This window comes from Branchiostoma lanceolatum, chromosome 7 (assembly GCF_035083965.1).
Source record: "Branchiostoma lanceolatum isolate klBraLanc5 chromosome 7, klBraLanc5.hap2, whole genome shotgun sequence".
NCBI classification, from domain to species: Eukaryota; Metazoa; Chordata; class Leptocardii; order Amphioxiformes; family Branchiostomatidae; genus Branchiostoma; species Branchiostoma lanceolatum.
The window spans coordinates 22,316,674-22,341,611 of NC_089728.1; the positions used below are offsets into that span (position 1 = coordinate 22,316,674).

General features: G+C 42.5%; 2 protein-coding genes across 3 annotated transcripts in view; one reads left to right on the forward strand and one right to left on the reverse strand.

Moving 5' to 3' along the window:
- The window catches only part of LOC136438176 (15-hydroxyprostaglandin dehydrogenase [NAD(+)]-like), a 35,764-nt gene extending 28,419 nt beyond the window's left edge, over positions 1-7,345 (reverse strand). Inside the window, exon 1 of the mRNA XM_066432913.1 lies at positions 7,127-7,345. Coding sequence (XP_066289010.1) covers positions 7,127-7,219 — 93 coding nt within the window. The 5' untranslated portion in view covers positions 7,220-7,345. The remainder of the gene's footprint in view (positions 1-7,126) is intronic.
- Positions 7,346-14,180: 6,835 nt separating this feature from the next.
- On the forward strand, positions 14,181-19,630 carry LOC136438177 (interleukin-17D-like). 2 transcript variants are annotated; one of them, XM_066432914.1, is made up of 4 exons: positions 14,181-14,661; positions 16,993-17,171; positions 17,308-17,513; positions 18,021-19,630. In XM_066432914.1, the coding sequence occupies exons 1-4, from the start codon at positions 14,575-14,577 to the stop codon at positions 18,215-18,217; spliced, it is 669 nt and encodes a 222-aa protein (XP_066289011.1). In that variant the 5' UTR covers positions 14,181-14,574; the 3' UTR covers positions 18,218-19,630. The 2 variants fall into 2 exon arrangements, with proteins under 2 accessions (XP_066289011.1, XP_066289012.1); XM_066432915.1 differs by lacking the exon at positions 14,181-14,661 and adding an exon at positions 14,668-15,766.
- The last annotated feature ends 5,308 nt before the right edge of the window (positions 19,631-24,938 follow it).

Genomic DNA, 24,938 nt, shown 5'->3' on the forward strand with positions numbered 1-24,938 from the left:
GGAAGGGTCTCTGGGCCGACAGTGTAGCTGGCCAGAAAGATCTTTGTTAGCCCGTCAACTGGTATTTAACTCTTCATAAACTTTGTAGGTGTGCGTTCATCGAGCGAGTAGTTCAATTTATGATATATAACACTGACATTTCATACCCTAAAGATGTAACGTTAGCAGTGGTTTTGCATACGGCGCTATTCATAAGTGCCCAGATATGATAAGGACCAATAAAAATGGACAGCTCTTGAAAACAGCAAGGTCACAACATATCTCTAAGCTTGTCATCTCCAACAACTGAAGACTGAAAAACCGGTTTGCATTTCAAGCTTTTTGGAGGATTGACAAGCTAATTGCCTGCCAACATGGCCTTCAACTCGACTGAATTTTTCAGTGTAGAACACTGAATATTCCAGGATGACACTGCACAATAATATGCAAGAAATATTTCTTGAAACTTACAAAAGCCCACACCTGTGTCTTGCTAGTGTGCTTATTCTTGGATAATTCGAGCTAACACGGCATGTGTTGTTTACAACGTCTCCGCGTCCCGCGATCCGACATATTTTTCGATCATGTGATTTGATTTCAATGTGGCCACAAACGTAAAATGCAAGAAGGCGTCAACGATACTTGCACTGTTGTTAGCACAGCACCGATTGGCAGAATGAAAAGATTCTGAAAAGACTGTCAGTGAGTTTGTTTGTGACAGGAAAACACTAGTTGTAGAGTATGCTATTTTTCATGCTTCAAATGCTAAACTTTATCCAACAACCACCTCATATTTTCATAGTTCGTTATTAGGGTAAGGGTATACCTTACCCGATGGATCATTCCTCATGCAGAAGTACGAAAAACCAAATGTCGTAACTCTCCAGCGCAATTAAAGCGCTAAAAATTCAACACTTATGTATACTGTTTATCTGCTTGCATACCCTTAGAAATTCACAGAGGTTAACAAATATCTAACATCCACTACCATAATACCACCACGTTTACTGCAATTTCCTAAGTCAGATACTTATTTAGCACAGGAGCAACTCATTATTTTTTCCCGGTTACATGTCGATGTTATAGCCTGCCTTTGCCACTTATACTGTGTGTTTTTTTGTCTCTAAATGAAATATCACAATCGTAAGACAGGGCTCGAAGTTAACTATGTCCCTATGTCCCGGGGCCACCAAAATTTGACCTGGGACAACTCAATAATCAATTCGGGACATATTTGGGACAATCGGGGCTCCTGAGTGCCACTGTGCTCCTCCCTTGTGAAACTGTATACTGGTCCCACCCACTGTTTTTGGTGTGGTACTAGTCTTCTCAAAATCCATCATCATTTATCACTCAGCATAGTGAAAGGAAAGCCTGTCCCAGCTAGGCTGTGGCACATGTCTGCTCCCCCTATTAAAATACATTATTTCAGGTTGTTAACAATATTTCTGGTTGTTAACTTTCTTGAAACTTGTGTTTACTACTGAGTGTATATACCTTTGTATGTATTATATTTTTCAAATTTCATGCAATTTTCTATTTTACAATACACAATTTTGTATATAACTAAAAAAAAACACACAGATTGGCTTGGGCTCAGGTCCTGACTTGAGTATAGGTCCAAACCTGAACATGAACCTCTGGAACTGAATGCAGACCCGACACTAAGTCCATATCTTTGGCCCTGGTTGGGACACTTCAAGACACTTTCGGGACAGTTGAAATCCACTTTTGGGACAATGTTGGGACAGTAGGGGAAAAAGTTAATTTCGAGGCCTGGTAAGATGTTGCGGAAATGCACCGAGAACGGTCGTGTGCTCGGGAGGGGGTTCCATAATACCGCCAGGAAGAAACTTGGCACTTATCTTGCCGTTATTCACCTTATACATTAGCTGTTGTTCCTTTCTTTTGAGGTAGTGAGTGCCCGAAATATGCAAAGATGTCTGAGGATACAAAATGTCACAGGAAAGCGGATGTAAACAGGTAAAGAATTTTGATTTAACTCTGGCGTTCTACTATATATGGTTCAGTTCACATAATGGTGGCTTTGTTGCTAGTGTAACGGTCATATTAATTGTTGGTCTTATCCAAAAATCGCGAAAAAATGTCAAGATCCCAGTCCGGCGTTCCCACCACCACTTGTAATTAAGTAGACCTTACGAGAGTCACTGTACTTTTGTTGTGTCAATAAAGATTGTTGTTGTATTGATATCTTGAGGGTCAAAGTTGACACGGTAGGTCTACTTTAATTTGCTGCTGGGCATGATTCAGTAGCAGCTCTCTCGTGAGGACCGGCGGTGGTCATGTTCGATCCAGTCATGGAAGAAACACAACTGTGCCATACAAATAAAGACATTTTTATTGACAGTTTATTACTGAAGATTGATGTTGTAGTTTTATTGCTTCCTGAGCAAAGGTTTGTTACTAATTTTCGTCTCCCATGCAAAGACAAATGGTATGGAGTTGGAGTCCCCAGTTGCGGTGGAGGGATGCAAATTGGTTGAACTCCGGTTTGGGACCGAACAATAGAAGGATCATTAATCCTCCTATAAACTGTTGTATCTTTATGGAAAATTTATCAATGAATACCATACATATAGTGCGATACATGTATAAAACTTTAAAAGTGTTTTGTTGAAATTACACCCTAACCTTCAAACTATTGGTTTCACCGAGATCTTCGCGGGAACTTTCATGTTACACAATACGGGGAGGAGCGAGCTTTGGGAAGGCGGAAACAATAAAAATAGTCAGTGACGTTCTATTTTGCGCTAGGTCAATGGCTAGTATACAACCGATCTTGGCGATAGATCACACTTTGACACGAGTGGAAGGCCAGTAAAAGAAACTTTGTTTTGTTGTTATTCATATAATCGTCTTCAGCTGGAAGCACGTGCGATTATCATATGCAAATTCAGCGAACAACATGCGATGACGTGATGATATGTTGTTCCCACAACGCGCTCACCTGTCCTGGTAAGGGATCGAAAACATTTGACCTTGTTGTCTTCGAATGCAGAATAATCGTTACTGAGACTTTTTTTAGAGAGTACATTCCTTGGCTTCTTAGTTACTGTTGCTGTACCAGTAGATCTCTTTAAATTCATCGCTCATTAAATTTGGCAGTATTAGGATTAGTGGCGGTATTATGGTAGTAGATGTTAGATCAGTTTATTTCTACTTTACTTGTAAATTTCTGGTCAATACGCTATATGCTATACCATACACTGGGTATAGTTTGGATACATTCCGCTAGAGGGCGCAGCTGCATACGTGTCTGACCATTTGTGGCAGTGGCTGCTCCCCGAAAAAATATGCCCCCCCCCCCCCCCCGAAAATCACGCCGAAACCCTTGTGTATCTTTTCACTGATAGAGGTTGTCTTAACTTAGCTTACTCTACCAGAACAATTTGCCTCTCAAAATACAGGAAATAGCGTTTCAGCGGGTCAAGATTTCAACATTTTCTCCGATGTTAGTATACTCCGATAACCTAGGATTGTTGTGCCGCCGATGTATATGTCGGGACGGCTGTATATATCAGCAAAATTTGCCCCTCAAAGATCAGGAAAAAGTGTTTCTGGGGTCAAGATTTCAAAATTTTCCCAGAAGAGAATGTTGCTGCCGGCGAAAAATATGTCTCAGAATGCAGGAAACAGCATTTCAGAGGGTCTAGATTTCAAAATTTTCCGGGGGAGCCCTGACCCCCAAGTATAATAATAATATTTGTCTTCAAGAACATTTTATCTCAATTATCTCGCCGGCCCATACAAAATTTTGTGCCGCCGCCGGAAAAAGCGTTTCAGGGGTCAAGATTTCAAAATTTTCTCAGAAGATAGAGAATGTTGCCGCCGGCGAAAAATATGTTGGGAGGGCTCGAGGGCGTCACACCCCAAAACTCAAGCTGAAACCCGTCTGTATTTTTTTACATATAGACATGTCATTAAACTTAGCCTACTTTATCAGCAAAATTTGCCCCTCAAAATTCAGGAAACAGCGTTTCAATGGGTCAAAAATTTCAAAATTTTCAATGTCTCGCTCCGGCAGAAAAATTACATGTTGGGAGGGCGTCGTCCCCCAAAAGTCAAGCTAAAACCCCTCTGTATATTTTTTTCACATATAGAGATGTCATTGAACTAAGATTCCTTTACTATATCTAAGAAATAGCGTTTCAAGAAATAGCGTTTCAAGAAATAGCGTTTCAAGAAATAGCGTTTCAAGAAAAAGCGTTTCAATCGGTCAAGAATTTTTTCCGTGGGAGTATGTCGTGCCTCTGGCGAAAAAATTTGTTGGGAGGGCACCTTTCCCCAAAAAATCAAGCTGAAGCCCTTCTGTATTTCTTTTTACAAATAGAGATGTCATTACTAAAACTTAGCTTACTCTTCCAGCAACATTTGCCCCTCAGAATACAGGAAATAGCATTTCAGATTTCAAAATTTTCTGGGGGTATGCTACCTCCAAGTATAATAATAATATTTGTCTTCGAGAACATTTCATCTCAATTATCTCCCCCCCCCCCCATACAAAATTTTGTGCCGCCGCCGCCTCTGTGTGGGGATTTGAATGGGGGGATCTGAGTAGCCTGACGTGGTAGACAGGGGGTAAGGGGAAAACCCTGTATAGGTACCCGTACCCGTATAGGTCCCAGTATAGGTATACCGGTATACCCCATTTGGGGCCCCTACAAGCCAGGAAACACGCTATGACGGCCGCCATATGGAGCACCCAGAACGGCTGTTATTTTACGGTCTCCACATTGATATAAGACACAGACAGTTGACTATACTCGGTCAGAAAATAGCTGAACAATCATATTTTACGATCTTTTGATTTCTATGAAGGACAGAGTTTTGGAATATACGGAATTTGCGACGTTCGTACGGAGCTCCTGTCAGAACGTGAAAGCACCGATCTCGGAGACCTTTCAACTGAACCCGTTCTGAAAAGGTTTAATACGGAAAACCTACAGGAAACGCCTCACGCTAAAGACAGAGACGACCGAGCACGGCATATTCAGACAAACCACGCCGAATGGTCGTAATGTTTGTGTCGCAATATATAAAGTGGTTACTTTCCGTCTATTAAAGCGGCTTGTTCGCACATGTGTCATGGCGGACCTTCCGTGCATCGAGAACCGGGCGTTTCCTGTAGGTTTTACGCAGGTTTACTGGCAGCTCCAGCTAAACAGATCATGAGTATTGCATCTGAAGATAATGAAATGCGGAAAGGCTGATAGTTTGAGTGTTTTTTCTATTTCTTTTCAGAACAGGTTTAGTTGAAAGGTCTCCGAGATCGGTGCTCGCACGTTCTGACTGGCGCTCCGTACGAACTTCGCAAATTCCGTATTTTCCAAAACTCCGTCCTTCATAGAAATCAAAAGATCGTACAATATGATTGTTCAGCTATTTTCTGACCGAGTATAGACAACTGTTTGTGTCTTATATCAATGTGGGGACCGTAACATACAGCCGTTCTGGGTGCCCCATATGGCGGCCGTCATAGACGGTGTTTCCTGGCTTGTTGGGGCCCCAAATGGGGTATACCGGTATACCTATACAGGTATACGGGTACGGGTACCTATACAGGGTTTTCCCCTTACCCGTAGACAGGCCAGCTAACCAGGCCAGGTAACGTTAGACAGCCTGGCAGTTTCCGCAAACCCTTTGCTGTTTTGACCACATTATCACATAAAGCTGTGGCAACTGTAGCAGGGCGGTCTAGAGGCTCTGCGGTATGCCTAAACACCTCAACCGACCTCATCCGACCTCACCCGACCTCATCCGAGTCTAAAATGCAGTGTATACGGGGTAGGGACATTATTTGACGTTCTGGATACGTTAAATATGCAATTATGAATGCAAAACAAGCAGCAAACTCTAAGTATTTACCAGTTTTTATAAGTTACTCCGCTCGTTTCCATGATAGAAGATTTCTGGCCGCCATATTGGATCATGCCACTGTTGGGGTCTACATGGGGAAGTTCTTCATACCTTTTTTTATCTATTTTTGTCCGACAGGACGATAAGACGGTGGGTACTAATAACATTTTCATCACAAACCACTCATAGAAACTGTACACAATAACTGTACACAGTATCTGTACACAATAACTGTACACAAAGTGTTTTTCAGCCTCGAATACACGCACGCAGTGTGTATTCATTGCGCCGGCCGTCTTGACCTCCCGTTACCTATAAAAACTGGTAAATACTTCAAGTTTGCCGCTGGTTTTGCATTTATAATTGCATATTTAACGTATCCAGAACGTCAAATAATTTCCCTAACCCGTATACACTGCATTTTAGACTCGGATGAGGTCGGGTGAGGTCGGATGAGGTCGGGTGAGGTGTTTAGGCATACCCGAGGCTCTGAGTCTCCTTTACAGTCTTTGTTTGGGATATTAATGTATGCCTGTACTGTAGCAACAAGTCAGATTGGCTGCCACGTTCACTACTAGTACATGAGTGTTGCGTCACGTTCTGTGCCCTGTCACATACTGTGCCCAGGCACGGTTTGTGACGGTGCCCGCGTGTCACAAACCGTGCCTGGGACAAAAGCACTTTTGTGACACGCGGGCACCGTCACGAATCGTGCCCAATCGAGCACAGTTCGTGACACACAGAGGGTCTTATCCCATACTGTGCTTTGGGGCGGAGCTTAGTGTTTTTAGGGGGAGGAGTCTGCCCAACATGTTTTTTTCCTGCAGCCCGCCATCTTTGTTGTTTTTTTCGGGGCGCTGCGATAAGGAGGAACAGCGTAATTCTCGCTCTGTAAAATAATTGAATAACTTACACTTAGAATTGAAGTGGCACAAAAAGACAGTGTCTAACGTTATAACAGATGCTAAAAAAACAATTTGTAAGACTAAATATATTCTACCCTGGGAAACCAGATCTAGACTAGGATCGGGCCACTTGCCGGTTACTTCGTCCCGAGGCAGTCAGCTCGCCCGATCTAAATCAATGCTACGGGAAGTTGTAGCCCCGGGCACTGTCCAGGCACGGTTCGTGCCAACTCTAAGTCCAAATCATCCAAGACAAGCGCGAAATGTATTTTAATGAGCGAGAATTACGCTGATTCTGGGCTTGGTTTGTGACGCTACAATGAGTTTACGAACATGTGTGTGTAAACTGGACGTTAAAAACTCACCCTCGCTCCTCGCTTCAGCAGAGCTTCCGAGAACGCTTTCCCGAGGCCCTGAGCCGCTCCGGTTATCAGTGCTACCTTCCCTACAAGTACCATGATGTCAAACTTTGATCCTGCACTGCATGTAAAATTAGTTATAGTTGTTGCTATAAAAAGTATTTGGGTTGAAAGTAGTCGCTTCTTTCTCTGGGTGCTTCAGTGAAGTTGGTCGCATGGTGGCGTTGTTTATGTAAACTAGTGTGACCTTTAACCCAATTTCCAGCACACATACAAAACAATCTTTACACAAAATAGTAAACGATTTAATTAGAATGGAACAAAACTGATAATTTTGAAAAATTCATAATTAACGTTAACGTCACATACAATGTTATAATTTTCTGTACGTAACAGCCACATTACATGTACACTGACTTTTGGCGACACCCCAGGAGAGAGCCTAATAGTAAAAGGGGATATCCAAAGGTCGGTAATGTCCAAAGGTCGGTTAAGTTTTGAATCGTCATGGAGATATGTATGGGAGCCTGCACATGATAAGGACGACTGGTTATGGACTAAACCTTCACGTAGATAATTGCAAAGTTGCAGTACATAATTAACGTAAGGGACTGAACGGTATTTAGCGGGGGGGAGGGCCGGTGTCACAGGGATCTCGCACCCCCCGTGAATTTGAACCCCCCGGTTCGAAATCACTAGTGAATTTGCACCCCCCCCGGTGCGAAATCCCTAGCGATTTCGCACCCCTCTGGTGATCTCGCACCCCCAGGGGTGCAAAATCGCTAGGGATTTCGCACCCCCCCCCCCCCAAATCAATTTGTTAGCCCCATACCATAGTATGTGTTCTGTTACGGCATTCATAATTCACAGTGGCTACTATCAGATGCTATCTTTTTAACAAATTGAATGTGAATAATAGTAAGTGAACGTTACTTCATGCGTGGTTTTGGTTGTAATTTCAGTTCCTGTAGTATGATAATACCAACATACAGTAACGTTAATTGTTTTACGTTTACGAGTATATAATGCAAAAATTACCTTTTGTTTACCTTTCATGTTCTTTTGACTAGGTATGTTCCTTTTGGTTATTAACGTGGTTTGTCAGTGAAATTTCCACGACTACCGCGATAGTACAGAATCCCGGTATCGAGGACAATGTCCTCCGCTCTTTGTCGTACCTTCCGCTTGTCTTTCTTTGATAATCCCTCTGGACATTTCTTATTTTGGAGGTACAGCAAACTGTGACTATACCTGTCAGAGGCCATACCTGTCAGAGGCCGACCCTCTGCGTCCGTCAGCGAAAATAACAACAAATGGCGGGAATGTGTCACATGATTTTTTTAATCCAATCAGGACGTCGTACACTCGCCACATTTGAACTGTAGGTACTTGATTGGTAACTGGAACTTACATTTCAAATGATCTGTTGGCTGAAGTGGTAACAAAGTGGGTCACTGAACTGGAGTCATGGTTCGTGTGTTCAAATTCTGGTGGCGATATTCTTTTCTTTTATGCCGTAGCTTTTAACATTAAATAACTAATAATTCTTATTCAGAAATATCATATGCTTTCATTTTTCCGACGGGACCAGGCTTCAATAATTTTTTTCTAACCCTATTTAACACCCGTCATCCATTCAATATGTGATATAATTTTGTATGATAAAATGTTATTCAAGTCTCTAAAATAGTTTTAAAAATCAATTATGAACACTGAAATAAAACTATGAACTAATCGTACATTCCTCATGGCACCAAGGAAGGATATTACAACGAATCATCGTGCACAGAGAGTCACCATCATCGCGCTGTGCTGAAATACTAGTAGCGTTACATTAGTCCAGGGCATGGGTTCCCGGAGTCTTAGATGTTTGTTCTGTCAGACACAGCAACTTGTAATACTCTCGATTACCACGTTAAACTATGGCTTTATTATATCAAAATGCAGTTTTAAATATAATTGCTGCACAGACAGCGCACCTTTCGAAATATTTGGGGGGAGGGTCAAAATCCCTAGGGGGGTTAGAGGAGGGGGTGCGAGATCCCTAGCTGTGGGGTGCAAGATCGCTAGCGATTTCGCACCGGGGGGTGCGAGATCCCTAGTGATTTCGCACCGGGGGGTTCAAAATCAGGGGGGTGCGAAATCGCTGGGACACCTGTCGTCTGGGGGGGAGGGCCTAGGAGAAAAATTTTGACCTGGGGGGAGGGCCTAGGAAAAAAAATTGGCAAGGGGGGAGGGCCTAGGAAAAAAATTTGATCCCCTTCAGAACCTTCAAACACATATGTAAACGTCTCAAAATGGGCTCCGAGTCACTCAGAAAATCCCGTGTTTTCCGATACGAGCGACGTTAATTTGTGGTCTTATTTAGATATCTTGATATCTATGGCGAAATATAATAACGAAAGATCTTTTTGATATATATATATTATGATATGTAAGGCAAACGTGGCTTGTGACTCTCTAAAAAGCATGTGCCGAGCGGCGTTCTGCGCTGAGGGGAGAAGTCGCTCGGCGCGCGGGGTTTGCCACTGTACTAGAGTTCCTACTTCCCAGGATATTTCCGTCAGGTTGATTGCCCAATGTTCAGCAATGTACTTTTGGAAATATTAAATCATCCACTGTAACCATACAGCACCCATCAAAACGTTCCAAAGAATTCACGGACGTTATTAATAAGGAAACTGGTACCGTGCGGTGCTTGAAAGTTTGCGCCATCTTGAAAAATATGACGGTCGAAAACTTAAACAGAACACGTAATGGCCGGCCTAAACAGAAAAATGTAACTGGCAAGATTTTCTATAATAAGTCCCTAAAAATTAAGGAAAAAATTAAATTACAAAAACAAAAATTGTGGCTTCGTTTGATGCAATGCCATTGCGTAGTGGCATCTCTAAAATAAAACATATTCAACGATCGTCACGCAAACTTACTTGTTTTATATTCACCTATTCACCTTTGATATTGACCTTGAAGCTCAGCCAGTAGGTACCATATTATACATGAGGCGTAAAGCTATACATGACACACAAGAAAAAAACAGGTTTAACAGTTTACGTGCGATTATAAATTTGGCTCGAAATAACGAAATTACCGCGGCCTAGAACGCCCTCCCCCTTTTGCGTCACGGCCACGCCAACGGTTCGAATCTGATACCACAGTGCAAGCACCTCTCGTCCTGTATGTAAATGAAGAGGGCTCCAAAACGATAAGTTCTATCAATTTAGTTTGATACACGTCGGATAAACTTGCGCTTGATACATTCTCGAGTGCCTCCTTGCACATGGTTCACTGCAAGCAAAAGCACAAATGTAGCAAATTTACATCCTGGGCTTTTGGGACGGAGTTTTGCACGGTTACCATGGTGGCGGAGTGGTGGACAGCGGTGTGCCTTTGATCTCTTTAGAAGTTTTGCTGTGGGCGTGGCCGATAGAAAGGCAATGTTCCAGGTTTCGCGGGAATTCTGCAGTGGGGCGGAGCTAAGATCACGAAACCGTATACATTGTCACATAGGGGCGTGCGGCGGTTCTGGGACTGTTGGCGGACTTTTCCATGCTGTTTCTTCAGTCTTATCCAATTCCAGTGACTTCTGTTGTTGAAGATGGCAAATGTAGAAGTACACAAAAAAATCCCGGACTATATTCGACGGCTACTTAAGCTTCGCGGGACTGTAGTAAGGTTTGAGTGCTGTGTTTCTCGCGTCAGTTCTTCAAAACGTACATTTGTAAACAAAGGGAAAGTGTGGTTTTGACGATGCTATTGGGTGAAAGTGCGATCAAAAATTACGTGTTAGGTTTTCATGTGCTGCCGGCGGGCCCACTTTGCTCAAGGACAATTTGCCTCTGAAATTGCGTTTCAGAGGGTTTGAATTTCTAAAATTTCCCGGGGAAGCATCCCCGGACCCCCTTTTTAATAGCGTCGTCAATCGGCGCTAACAGCGATCCACGCGGGACACCGAACTTTTGTAAGTTCCCCAAGGTAGGATTTTTAAAAAACCTGAATCAACATCTTTATATTGGGGAATATTAATTGACGTCGGGTCGCTGGGAATCAACTTTCCCGGGTAACGTTCTGAGTCATTTGACAAATTCTAGTAGCAACAGATGACGAGCCTAGAACTCGATATTGTTTACGTAATGTTAAAATGTCGTCCTGACGGTTAGCATTCTTGATGATCATGATAGAATATTTCTGAGGTTATGAACGTAAATTCAAATGTGTAAGATACTTAAATAGTCTCCGGACGCCGCTCAGGTCCCACAAGTTTGCAAAGCGCTTTTAAATGCGGCCGGCGCGCGCCGCTAGAGCGGCGCAAATGACAAATCGGGTACAATTACTTTTGAGATTTCACTGAAGTACAGGATCATACAGTGGTATCATTTATAAACAAAGGGTGCATTAGTCTCTAAGCATATCTTTAAACTTGGAACATGGGCTCCGAGCCATTCATTTTTTTGCGTACGGGTGCCTAAGATTGAGTAGCATGGCAAACGAGAGGGAGATCGCTGGTGAGACCCATTGTAAAATACAACGCGAAGGACACTTCCAAACGGCGCGGTATGAATATGTTTTCAAGAGTTGATAGGAGGGGGGAGGGCCTAGGAGAAATTTTTTGGCTTGGGGGGAGGGCCTGGGAAAAAAAAATTGACCAGGGGGGAGGGCCTAGGAAAATTTTTTTTAACCCGACCCTCTGACGACGCCCCCCCCCCCCGCTAAATAACGTACAGTCCCTAAAATGTTTCGAAGTTGGTAAGCCCTAGCAAATAACGACTCGTGCATATCTATAGCGCCTTCGCCATTGCTGCCACCAGAGTTTATTTCCCTTCTTTTCAAGTGACGGTTGGTTACGCACAGTCATCGAAGATGATAAATGCCTAGCCGTGGCTCTGGGAAGGCGGATTTGCTCGTATATCATAAATAGTATAAAAACAAATACGTCGCCACGGCTTGTAAATGCCAGTCACCGATGTTAAACTAGAAAATCTATGTCTACTTCAGCATCATGGACTGGTGTGTCTGTGTACCTGACAGGTGTAGTATATGTGCAGCATCAATGTATGCTTGTGTGTGGATAGTGTTTGATACCGTAGACAAGTGTGTTTGTGTGTCTGACAGGTGTGGTGTGTGAATGAAAAGTGTTCAGTACTAAGGCAGATATGTGGGTGTGTAGATTAAGATATCATTTAGTACCAAGGACAGATATGTTTATGTGTCTGACAGTGTGGTGTGCAGCATCAAAGATGGGTATGTTTGTGTACGAATAGTGTTCAGTACTAAGGACAGGTATAATTGTGTATAGATAGTGTTTGGCGCCAAGACCAGATCGTTTCGTTTTCGTCTTCATCTTTTTAGCGGTAGCATGTTTCGACAATTAGATTACTGCTTTCTAATAAAGATTTTCCCACTAGATTGACTACGACTTCATCGCCCACACGGACACGCTGGCCTCAGACGTTCGACTGTTCTTAAAGAAGAATGACGTCACAGTGAGACAAGAAATTCTGCCGGAACAACAACTTGGCTGAGACGTGCTGGCGGGGAATGCGTTTTACGCAACATCTTCGGGCAAGTCTCGAGATAAAAAATACTGTCGATCCGACAAATCTACCAGGAGGACTTTGATATGTTTGGATGTTCTTTTGACGAAGACTTGACAAAGATAAAAAAAAGGCCGGAGATAGTCCAGAAAGACTCTTCTTGCTGCTGCAACATCCTAGGTCTCCTTAGCTACCACTTTGGCCTACCGAATTGTATCGAGTTCATGTAAAGGTGGAGGCATCTACTAAATCAATATGTTTATATTTACCTTTAACGTTATCATCGTCTATACCAATTTTTCCTGAGGCAGTTATCTATGTATTAGAGCGAAATATTATTCTCGATTATGCTATACTTTGGAACTCTATTGGTTTACATTTGGACAAAACCGCATATGTGTTCAAATTCAGTCAGTCAGTCAGTCTGACACTGACAATTCAGTCAGTCAGTCAGTCAGCCTCATACTTTTATGTTTGTATACATTGTACATGCGTAACATTACAACATTGTTTTTGCATTTGCTATATACACTATGTGTTAGTATAATAATAATAATGGTTTACTGTCAACAAATTCACTTGCCCAACAGCTTGCTGCCATATACTAGCATATGGCTGAATTGACGAAAGGACATCACAACAAATAACAACATCACAACATTAAGCACGTTAACATTGCGCAATACTGATACATTTAAATAACATAAGTGAAGTTAAAAATACATTTAAGATTTAGATTCATGATCGGTTGAACGCTACTATTGCACTAGGAGTGATTGTGCTAAAGGTATTGAGAAGAACTCACCGGGCGGGTGAAGGCCACGGAGTGCCGACTACATTCATATACAGGTGCGCTTATTGTCTAGTATACTAGTACAGCGAGAAATTTAACAGTCCGATGATATGTGGTATACAGCTATTGTGAAAACGGACTGTTCTAGCAAAGATTGTGTCCAGGTTGTTGCATGTTCAGGTCTGGTGTCAGACCGCGCCCAAACTTCCTGCATAGCTGTTCGCTTCTGGACTCCAGTGAGGGGAGGTTGAGTTGGGTACAGGCTTCTGAGTAAGAGGTGTAATGTTTACCCAGAATTGTTCGGCATGCCCGGCGCTGGATGTTCTCGAGTTGTTTTGCCTGGGTACTGGTGAGACCTGGGCTCCAGACGCCCGATATCAGCTATTGGTGCCTGGGATGTCTAGTATTGCCTGTTGCAATCTAATAAAATAAAATGTGTTAAAATACTCACGACACATAAATGTTCACGACACATTCTTACATCAATTGCAACTTCTCAAAGTTTCAATTTGTTAACACAGTCTGAAATTCACTGTCAGGAAGTTTGTTTTTCATTTTATGCCTTTATTGTCCCTTACCAGCGGTTTTTGCTAGGGTCGGTCGGGTAGCCGGAAACCTAGGCCTGACGAAACGCAACCTTCGATTTCTTGACAAAGGTGATGACTGACACAGGAATCTTTTGGTTTGGGTTCAGTCTGTTCAGGAATTGTTGACCAACTACAACCCCATGTTGAGCTTTTATGTAACCGCTTAACGACGCCGACTACGGTGCCCCCCAGTACTGCAGCAGGTAGGTCACATGTCATCATAGTACAACAAACAGGTGTTTTCCGGAATAACATCCTCCGTGAAGGAGGTTTATCTTCACTGGAGATATATTCTAAGTCTCAACTTTTGTTGCTAAGGGGAGGGGAGGGTTTGCTGTATTGTAAGTGAGCTCATTTCTATCTCAAGTGTTTTAAAATATAACCATCGACTGTGTTTTACCGGCAATACCAGCTGACGTCATAACCTGACCGAGAGGTCAGATCAGGTGAACACAGTTCGCGGAAGTTCCCAGGGATTTCCTGCAAATTTGCAGACGCGGAAACCCAGTGAAGTCATCGGTTGACCATAGCTAGTAGAGAATGGCCGGAGGAAAAGTACTTGGTGATTATATTTACAACACAAACGTGGTAATCGAAGTCAAGGGTGATTTCCCGCCTATTTTCACGGTAAGCCCCGACTTTGCAGTATTATCTTACGTAGCGTCAAGGATTCCGCAGGATCTGCATAAATTATTTACTGTCAGTAGACGCGTTCATTTTGAGGTTTTGCAACAGCTCTATTCGACAGCCGTCAACTTATCGTACGCTGGAGTATTGCAAAAATAAACATAGTGAAGTAATAACATCCACGGCAACATGTTCCGAATTCTTTGTAACATTTGGTTTCAAAGGGTGGTTGTTGAAAACTTATGGTATGATCTGAAATGTTCACTTTTGTCCCATTCTTATTGCACAATATTTAAATCGGACGCGTCGACGGTGAAAGGCCCTGTTGAATTTGAACTCTTTATGATTATTTCCAAATATTATGGAGCGTCAGGTGGTAGACTGTTACGGGGTAGAACGTTTGGTAATTGGGAAACTGAAAACTGTATATTTGGAAGAAGACAGATTTGTTTGATGTCCTGTGCAAAAATGTGTGTGTGTGTGTGTGTGTGTGTGTGTGTGTGTGTGTGTGTGTGTGTGTGTGTGTGTGTGTATGTGTATGTATGTATGTATGTAACGTTATGCGTTTGTTTCCCAGTTGTTGTTCTATGCCAGCTGACTGTGGTTCTACCTTCCCTACGGTACGCACTACAGACTCGAAGCGGGCCAGAAATATGACATGTATATCATACAATTATAACTGCAACATGTTCCTCCTGTCTAAGTTCTAACGCGTGATGTGTACTTATACCATCTACCGGAAAACAGGTTGGTAAACACCTCAGGTGATGAGGTGACGTCATTGTAGCGTAAATAGGTTATTTTATATCCGGTGAGAGAGTTTGTACCCGGATGTCCCGGAGTTGTGGAAAGTTCCTCACGGTTGCACGTGCACGTGATTGGTGCATGGGGTGTGTTGTGGTTCCGGGACCGCCCCTCTACACAATATGACAGGTGGAGTTAAAAATAGCCGTCTTTAAATCAGACCCTTTATAAACCACATGGCTGCCGGCATGGACCAACATTCAACAGGTCTCCCCTGCACCGAACCACAACACCAGGAACGTTCTCTGCTTTTCTGTCTGTTGGCAAACTTTGTGGTACCGAAATGAAGATCTACGTTGTGGTAAGTCCAATATTACAGAGTTTTACGTCTATTTATGTTTCTTTAAAATTAGTTTTTTTGAAATACCTTTGCCTTCATAATTTATCAAACCTGGCCGCTTTTCCACTTTGCCCCCATGTATATTTTACGGTGTCCATGGCCGACATTGCAAAAAGAAGTGTGCATTTTTGACATGTACTTTCAAATATACCAAACCAAACGTCTAGCCCCTATCCATGTCTACGTCATTAATTTAGCCACCCCGCTCCCATAATTAGTGGCAATCTTAGGCGATGGTGACTATAATCAGGCTGTACTGACTTATATAGAACACACAAGAACACCACACAACACTCCGACGGTGTACTTTGTACGGCGGAGTCGATAAAGGTGTGGCCTCAAACCCGGAAATACAAAGAGGACAGCGGCGCGCTGTGATTGGTCAATCCTCGGGGATTCCCCGGTACCTGAGACGCGCCATCCCTAAATAGCGCCTACGTCACGAGGGACTCCCAATGTCAGGCTGCCAGCACAAGGAAACATTGCTCTTTTCACCGCACCACAAACATAAACTATAAAGCGGATGCTATCTGAAACGTCTGACTGTTTCAAAATCTTATCCAGTTGCTCTTTTTGGCGTATTAACTATAAAGCTTTATTAATATTAGCGGCTACCAGGTGCAAGGTTAATACAGGTTTTGTTGACATAACGGGTGCCCCCTACTTGTGGGTCCATGATATCATCAAATAAGAGGTAGAAATACACTTTTGCCATTTTTGTGTGGCGATAGGAGTTTGATTTTTGAGATGTTCATTTTTGAAGAAGGAAACGATAACCTGTTACGCGATAACGTAACGTTACAATGTCCTTAGGATGATGAATAAACTCTCAGATATTCTTAGTATTTCAATTGTAAGAAATTCAACTCTTAGGATATAATCTCTACAGGCAAATGCTTATATGGTGACGCTCTTTCTTATGAAATTAAAGATAGGGAAGTCTATAATTTAGTACACTGAGCATGGCAACGTAACGTTACCTATGAAACGTGACAGACGGTCTAATATTTGGGGTTGATATCATTTTTCCAGGACTCTCTTTAATAGTTATGGGTTTGCTAAGCAATGATACACACATTCTTTGTGGGCTAAATATATTCAACAGTTATTGGATAACGTAAGTCACTCAAACCTTTGGTGATAAGAACAAAACTGACATTTTGCTTCTCGTCACTTTTCATCTTCAGATCACAGTGGCTGTGGTGCTCCTGGCTCTAGTCAGCGACATTGGTGGACAGAAGAGAAGATCCAATGACAGACAACGTGACGGCGGGGGGAAGGAGAGAAGGAGACAGAGCAGGAACAGAGGAAACAAGTTGGAGAAAAGTAGCCAATGTCAAGACATCTCAGAGAAACAGAAACAGAGGTAAAGCCAAGTCTTACTATGCCGTACATTCTAGTGTCACATCAACAAATCAAAGCGCTAATTTCGGTCCTTACTTCAGCAGACAAGGTGGAAAGCTAAGGATATCATGGCTTATTGTTTTGTCAATTTTCCGAAGGAAGCTGCGAGGCGCGCGGAAAGCCTACGAGAAAACCGCGCCCATCGTGCTGGCGGAGCAGCTGAAGAATGACGCGGGGAGGAGGAGGAGGAACGCCGAGATGGAGTGTCCGGAGTCTGCGGTGCCTCACGACGGGGACATCAGTCAGCGCGCCATTAGTCCATGGGCCTGGGAGCTGGACGTAAACGTCAACAGGTACCCCACAGGTCAGTACTGCTGCAGTCAAGCAGCTTCGTTTGGGTTTGTCAGAATAAGAATTAATGATGAAGGTAAAGGTAATCTTTTAGAGGCCGTAGGGGCAGTGGTTTCTTGTCTCTGACACGGTACTAGTATTAGAAGGCGGAGCCCACCTCTCTCCTTTCACTGCCTTTCACCTCCCAAAACAAAGTAAGGTACCATTTTACCTCTAGTGGAGTGACAAAGGCCTTTCAAGGACACAACATGAAGCCGAGAATCCCAGGAATCGAACCCATGACCTCTCGATTTTATGCCTGCTAGCCTGGCCGCTCGGTAATTGGACGCCATTCATGGTGGTAGTCGTATAAAGTTCCCTACATAGGTATACAGATATCATGTGTATACTCCAGAATATATATATATATATATATATATATATATATATATATATATATATATGATGTCTGAACGTCCATTCTGATTTGGTCGACGACTCAGGAGCCAGTCTAACAGTTATTCTATTTTCCTTTCTACAGAAATCGCCAAAGCCAAGTGTCTGTGCACCGCCTGTCTCGTTAACGGCGTGCAGGACTACAACTACGCGTCCGAGCCCATCTACTCACAGATGAAGGTCCTGCGCAGGACCAAGTGTGACAGGAAGGACAGGTGGCGCTACGAAGTCGCGTGGGAGAACATCCCGGTGGGCTGCACATGCGCAAACCCCCAGAGCTAGTGCCTGGCAAATCATGTATGGATCTTGTCTTACTGAAGGGAATTCTTATCTATCTATCTATTTATTTATTTATTGTAATGTCATCCCAGTTTCAAGTCAACCGAGAAATTCTGCCAGGACTGTTCTAGAAAGAAACAATACAATGGCATTAAAAACAAATCATTCGAAACAAGAAAGCTTTTTAAAAAAGCTGGCCGGGGCGCATTTGGAAGAAAGGGATTAGAAGAAGAAAAAAGGAAAGAAGAAGAACACGCTAGCAAAAACAAAATATTTCCTCCTTATATAAAAAGAAAAAAAAGAAAAGAAGAAAAGGTCCCTGACCCCGGCCTTGAACCGAGGGGGCTCGTATTAATTATTCTAAACAACACAAAGACATGCCAAGTTAAAGCATAATGTCAATAGCTTGTTTCCTTTCAAGGCAGCCCGTAGGTTAAGAGAATGTATTATTTGTAAAAAGCGAGGATAGGATAGACCGAGTGAAGTGTGCATGTGCGCATTATAACGCCATGTCTGTAAAGCGGGTATCTCACTGGACAGCGCATAGTTGCGCCAAATCATTGCGGATTTGCAAATATTGCGGTGCTTTCCGCAATTTTGTGAATTGTGAATTGTTGACAATTTGGCGCCAGTTCGCGCCAGTTCGCGAATGACTTTCGCAAGTTGGCGCAATTAGGCGCCGCCAAGTGAGATTTACGTGCCGACGATGTTCCTTGCTGTGAGAGCATGTCTCTCCATGTGCGCATGCGTTATAAGACTTCCAGGAGAAGTCACGACAGCAGAAGGTCACGTTTATGTTGACCAGTTCAAATTAGCTGTTCTCCAAAACGGAGAACAATAACGGTATGTAAGGTTCTATCTTACTTTGTCTTTATAGTAAAGACCGGGCACGATTACTGTGTCACTATCATTTGTTGATATAAAAAAAACCTGCAAGTTATGCTTTGTAAAAGTACTTCTCAAAGAAGTCAACTTGTATAGAACATGTCGACTTTCTATAGTTTTGTCACTTGCTTCTTTGTAAAAAGAATGTTTTTCTGTGCTAATGGTTGATATTGATGAACACGTGTTTGAAAATTTCTAATTTAGTGTACTGTATAGAAAAGAAATCATAAGTTGTAGATATTGTCCGAATCAAAGATACATATGATATTGAATATTTAGACCAGTCACAGTGTTTTTTCCAGAACGTTCTATTGTATAATCTATAAAGTATTGCTGTTGGATAGATTTAACACGGACGTACATGTACTCGAACAAGAAAGGAATGTATATATTTGTGAGGCGTATAGTTCGTAGCGATTAATCAAACGTTACATTACCCTATAGAGGTTTGAATTTTCTGCGTTTTTTCAGCAGTTTGTACTAAGAATAAGGAGTTCCTATTTATGAAATAAAAGGCTACGCCGACCAACACTGCCTTTTGAAATTCAATTGTTATCATGTTGAGTTTTAGCTTGATAACTACGTTAGACTGGTGGATCCTGGGCTCAGGCCTTGTGCGTTTGCTACCTTTCTTATTCAATTGTTAAATTAATCCTTCCCGAATAAATAAGTTCAAGTCCACCATGAAAGGGCATCCCCCTTATATAGACCGATCCTGTCGAACACCATATCGAACGAATAGAAGACCCATAGAACCCCCTGTTCTATTCAGAGCACCTCCGTCAAAAACAGTGTTGGCGGTGCAGAAATGGCACGTGTAAAGAAGGGTACGTACATCTGGGACAGGTTTTCCACTGTATTGGTTGAATGCATGCTCAGAACAAAAACGAATTCAAAAAGAAAATAGATCGGGCACTCAAGGAGAGGAATCTTGTACCACATGCTGACTACTACAAAGTCCGCTAGCGCAGAGTTTCGTCTCTTCAGTTACTGGTGTGTGAAACTGGCTAACTTGAAAATGAACAGGGAAGTGAAAGGATGCATTTTAATTCTTAGTTACTAAATACCATGCAGCTGTTATACATGCAGTCAATACAGTGGGAACCCTGTCACAGATATATGAACCCTGTTTTACACGTGCATCGACTGCTTGTCAGAAACTGGGCGCTGATGCCCACCGACAAGGGAAAACTATGCGGCGCATACCGCTTTAACATTGACCGAAAACATTACGCTCTCACCTCAACTACATATACCCCCTCCTTAGACAACTCTACCTGGTGGATACAGGCTTCAGCAAAGAAGACATAGCATTCTTATTTGGCCCGCGTTGAAAGGGTTTCAGTGTCACAAAAGCTAAACCGAAGTCAGTGGCATTATTTTCAACTTAGCCGCGGCGGCCATGTTTGGTCCGTCAAACCCTGTTTTTGACGGAGGTGTTCGAAATCGAACAGGGGGCGTGGCTTTGGGATCGGTCTATTTCCACTGTCATCTCTTGACAGTCAAAAGGAAGTCACGGAAAATTACAAATGAGGAACTTGGAAGGGGAATTCCCACGGTGGAGTCCAGGTTAACATACCTGGGACAGAGAACGAGGGTAATACGATGGTATATATAGTGTTTGGGATGTCCCTATAGTTTAACTGGTAGCAACCTCACAGTTGAGCTCCTGGTTCCAAAAAGCTAGTAACAGGGAGACCCCAGTTCAAATCCTGGGAACGGCATATCACTATCAGTTGGGCTGCACCTGTCTTTCGGAAGGGACGTAGAATGGGGTCCGGTGTTCGAGGAGGTGCATGCCTCGAGCTCGTTAAAGGGGATGGGCTAGCAACCCTTCCCTGTGAAGATATACCCTGTTACTGAAACAGCAAGAAAACTTGCTGACCTATGGTGACTAGGCACCACAAGGTGAAATATAGCGTTTTTGTACGCAGTGTTGGTACCCTGGAAATTCGACCCCTTTATACTACGCATTATTCTGATCTTAAATAAATGTCTTATTGCTTCCTTCATTGCTCAATTCTTCAAAAATCTTTCCCGACCACCTGAGCCTCTAAACGCGTCAAAGGGGGAAACCCGGAGTTTCCCCGCGCCATGACGTCATTTGGTGACGTCACCAGGAGTGACGTGCTTACAAAAGCGGGGCTTCAAAGAGAAAGTAGCTCTATACATACATATATATCATGTATTTGTCATTTTCTTTGTACGTTCTGGGTCAACATAGGGCCGCAGCAAGTAAATTCTATGGATGACATCCTCTGTAGACCCCAAATTCAACTTCAGAGCGCGACAAAAAATACTGAAAAAAGACGGGTAAAAAGTAGCCTCCGTTGCAGACTCCTTCCGGCTGTTTTCCTTTTCAAGTTACAATTTTATTATTACATTTATTGTCGGTGTCACAGCGATTTGGCACCCCCAGTGAATTTGCACCCCCCGGTGCGCAATCACTAGCGATTTTGCACCCCTCTGGTGATCTCGCACCCCCCCCCCCGAATCGATTTGTTCACCCCATACTATAGTATGTGTTCTGTTACGGCATCCATAATTCACAGTGGCTACTATTAGATGCTATCTTTTTAACAAATTGAATGAATAAAATAATACCTTTATTGCACATTTCTGCCACACTTGGCTAAGTACAGGTCACAACAAAAGAACAATTACAGTTCAAGGATACAAAAAGAATATGACTATCTTTAGATAAATTCTACTTCTCCTCGCTTTTCGGTTATAGTAGATATAAAAGAACAGACATGTTTTTCAATGGGAGGTTTGCCTAGTCGCATCAGGAATATGAATTTTTGTACAGTACTTAAATGTGTGAAGTAGGGAAATAGGTTTTGTACAAGCTTATACAATTCATTTCTTTCTTGGGTATATAATCTGCATTGTACCACAAAATGACATTCGTCTTCTATTCAATTCAAAGTACAATGTTTACATAATCGTTGTTCTAGATAGAGTAGAGAGGAGTACGGGTATGTCTTCCCGTTTCAATATGTAGTTTGTGGCAGCTGATTCTTAGTCTTGTGACTGCATTCCTGTCCCTCATTTATCCCCCTGGGGAATGAACATGCAATAAAGATTATTATATTATTTAAATATTTTTCTTCATTATATGTAGTTTTAAATAATCTATATGATCTTGACTTATTTTTGGCAGCCCCACCTTTGTTGTCGTTATGTATTTCTTTTAGAAACGTTTGGAACTAAATGTCTTTTATCCGCTGGCCAATGGGACTAACAATTTGTAACGTATTTGTATTATATGGAATTGAAAGATACCATAAGAAAGCAAATCCGCTCTCCTCTAAAGACTTACGTATTCCTGTCGCCCAACATTTAACACCAGATTTGTCTAGATCTAACTGGCAGGAGAAAGGATCTGCTTGAAAAAATGTCGGCTGGCACATTCTGGCGAATGCTAAGGAAATATTTGACGGCATTTAGTGAAGCCTCCACTTGTATGGGGTATCTTCCTAAATCCGCCCTTGCAGCTAGGCTGTAAGCAGACCTAGGTACACGTAATGATTGTTTGCAGAATTTTAAATGAACTGATTCAATTGGACAGGAATTTGAACTTTTGAACGAACCCCATATTTCAGAGCCGTAGAGAACAAAGCTTTTACACCTTTCCTCTAGAGATGTTTCTGATTCACCTTGAATGTGCCGGTGTCACAGGGATCTCGCACCCCCAGTGAATTTGCACCCCCCGGTGCGAAATCACTAGTGAATTTGCACCCCCGGTGCGAAATCGCTAGCGATTTTGCACCCCTCTAGTGATCTCGCACCCCCAGGATGTAGTATGTGTTCTGTTACGGCATTCATAATTCCCAGTGGCTATCTTTTCAACAAATTGATTGGTAACTATAACTGACATTTCAAATGCTCTGTTGACTGAAGTGGTAACGAGGTGGGTTGTGCAATGACTATCTGGGAGTCATGGTTCGTGTATTCAAATCCTGGTGGCGACATAGTTTTTTTTATCCCGTAGTTTTTAACATTAAATAACTAATAATTCTTACTCAGAAATGTCATAAGATTTCATTTTTCCGACGGGACCAGGCTTCGATAATTTTTTCTAACCCTATTTAACCCTATTTAACACCCGTCATCCATTCAATATATACACTAGCTGGGGGAAGCAAGATCGCTAGCGATTTCGCACCGGGGGTGCAAAATCAGGGGGGTGCGAAATCGCTGGGACACCGGCAGAGTTGACAATAATACCTAAGTAACAATAGGATGTAAAAAAAAAAAAACATGGATTTTTACCCGCAAAGGCCGTATTAGGCTTCAAAACGTCGAAATAGGCCTTAAAACAAGCCTTTTGCGACGAATTATCACCCTGTCATTTTTTTGTCTGGGAAACATTGGATTTGCATTGGAAACGACAGAAAACAGCCTAAAAGGCTGTTCTAAGTCATAATCAAACGATTTGGAGCGGTTTGGCGAGAAAAAACGCCGAAATGGATTTTTCACCGCAAAGGCCGTATTAGGCTTCAAAACGTCGAAATAGGCCTTAAAGGCACCCAGAGCATTTTATGAGGGTTGAAAACTGGAAATATTCTAGTTGCTGTAATCTTTATGAAATTGACATGTAATGCCACTGTTTACCACATTTGCGTGCGGATTTCTTATCAAAAGTGCTCAAAAGCGGCACACAAATAAGCTACATGGTGATCTTTTAGTTTCACGCGCCTAGTGTAAATAGACCGATACCATAGCCCGCCCACCTCCGTCAAAACGTAGAAATGCAAAATTAAAACATAAAAATGCATATATTTGCCGGACATGCAGTCACACGCTCATTGGTCGAACCGCAAATTGTGATGGACAGTCAGGATTGTTCTATTAGATCTTGGATTTTCTATCAGTTTTCACCACACAACGACATCGTATCTTTGCTCAATGTGTATGGTATTGTGTTATTGAAACTTACTATGTGTAGGAATGACTAGAAATTGGAGTTTTATTATTCAAGTTTCAAGCCTCATAGAATGCTCTGGATGCCTTTAAAACAGAGGTTTGGAGCGAAATTATCACCTCCAAATCACTTTGCGAGAAAACGCCGGATTTGCATTGGAAACGACGTAGAACGGCCTAATAAGCTGTTCTAAGTCATTTGCAAACGATTTCGAGCGGTTTGGCGAGAAAAAAAGCCAAGATGAAATTTTACCCGCAAAGGCCGTATTAGGCTTCAAAACGTCGAAATAGGCCTTAAAACAGAGGTTTGGAGCGAAATTATCACTGAAATTTTTTGTCGCCGAAAAGTCGGATATGCATTGGAAACGACGTAGAACGGCCTAATAAGCTGTTCTAAGTCATTTGCAAACGATTCCGAGCGGTTTGGCGAGAAAAAAAGCCAAGATGAAATTTTACCCGCAAAGGCCGTATTAGGCTTCAAAACGTCGAAATAGGCCTTAAAACAGAGGTTTGGAGCGAAATTATCACTTTGAAATTTTTTGTCGCCGAAAAGTCGGATTTGCATTGGAAACGACGTAGAACGGCCTAATAAGCTGTTCTAAGTCATTTGCAAACGATTCCGAGCGGTTTGGCGAGAAAAAAAGCCAAGATGAAATTTTACCCGCAAAGGCCGTATTAGGCTTCAAAACGTCGAAATAGGCCTTAAAACAGAGGTTTGGAGCGAAATTATCACTTTGAAATTTTTTGTCGCCGAAAAGTCGGATTTGCATTGGAAACGACGTAGAACGGCCTAATAAGCTGTTCTAAGTCATTTGCAAACGATTTCGAGCGGTTTGGCGAGAAAAAAAGCCAAGATGAAATTTTACCCGCAAAGGCCGTATTAGGCTTCAAAACGTCGAAATAGGCCTTAAAA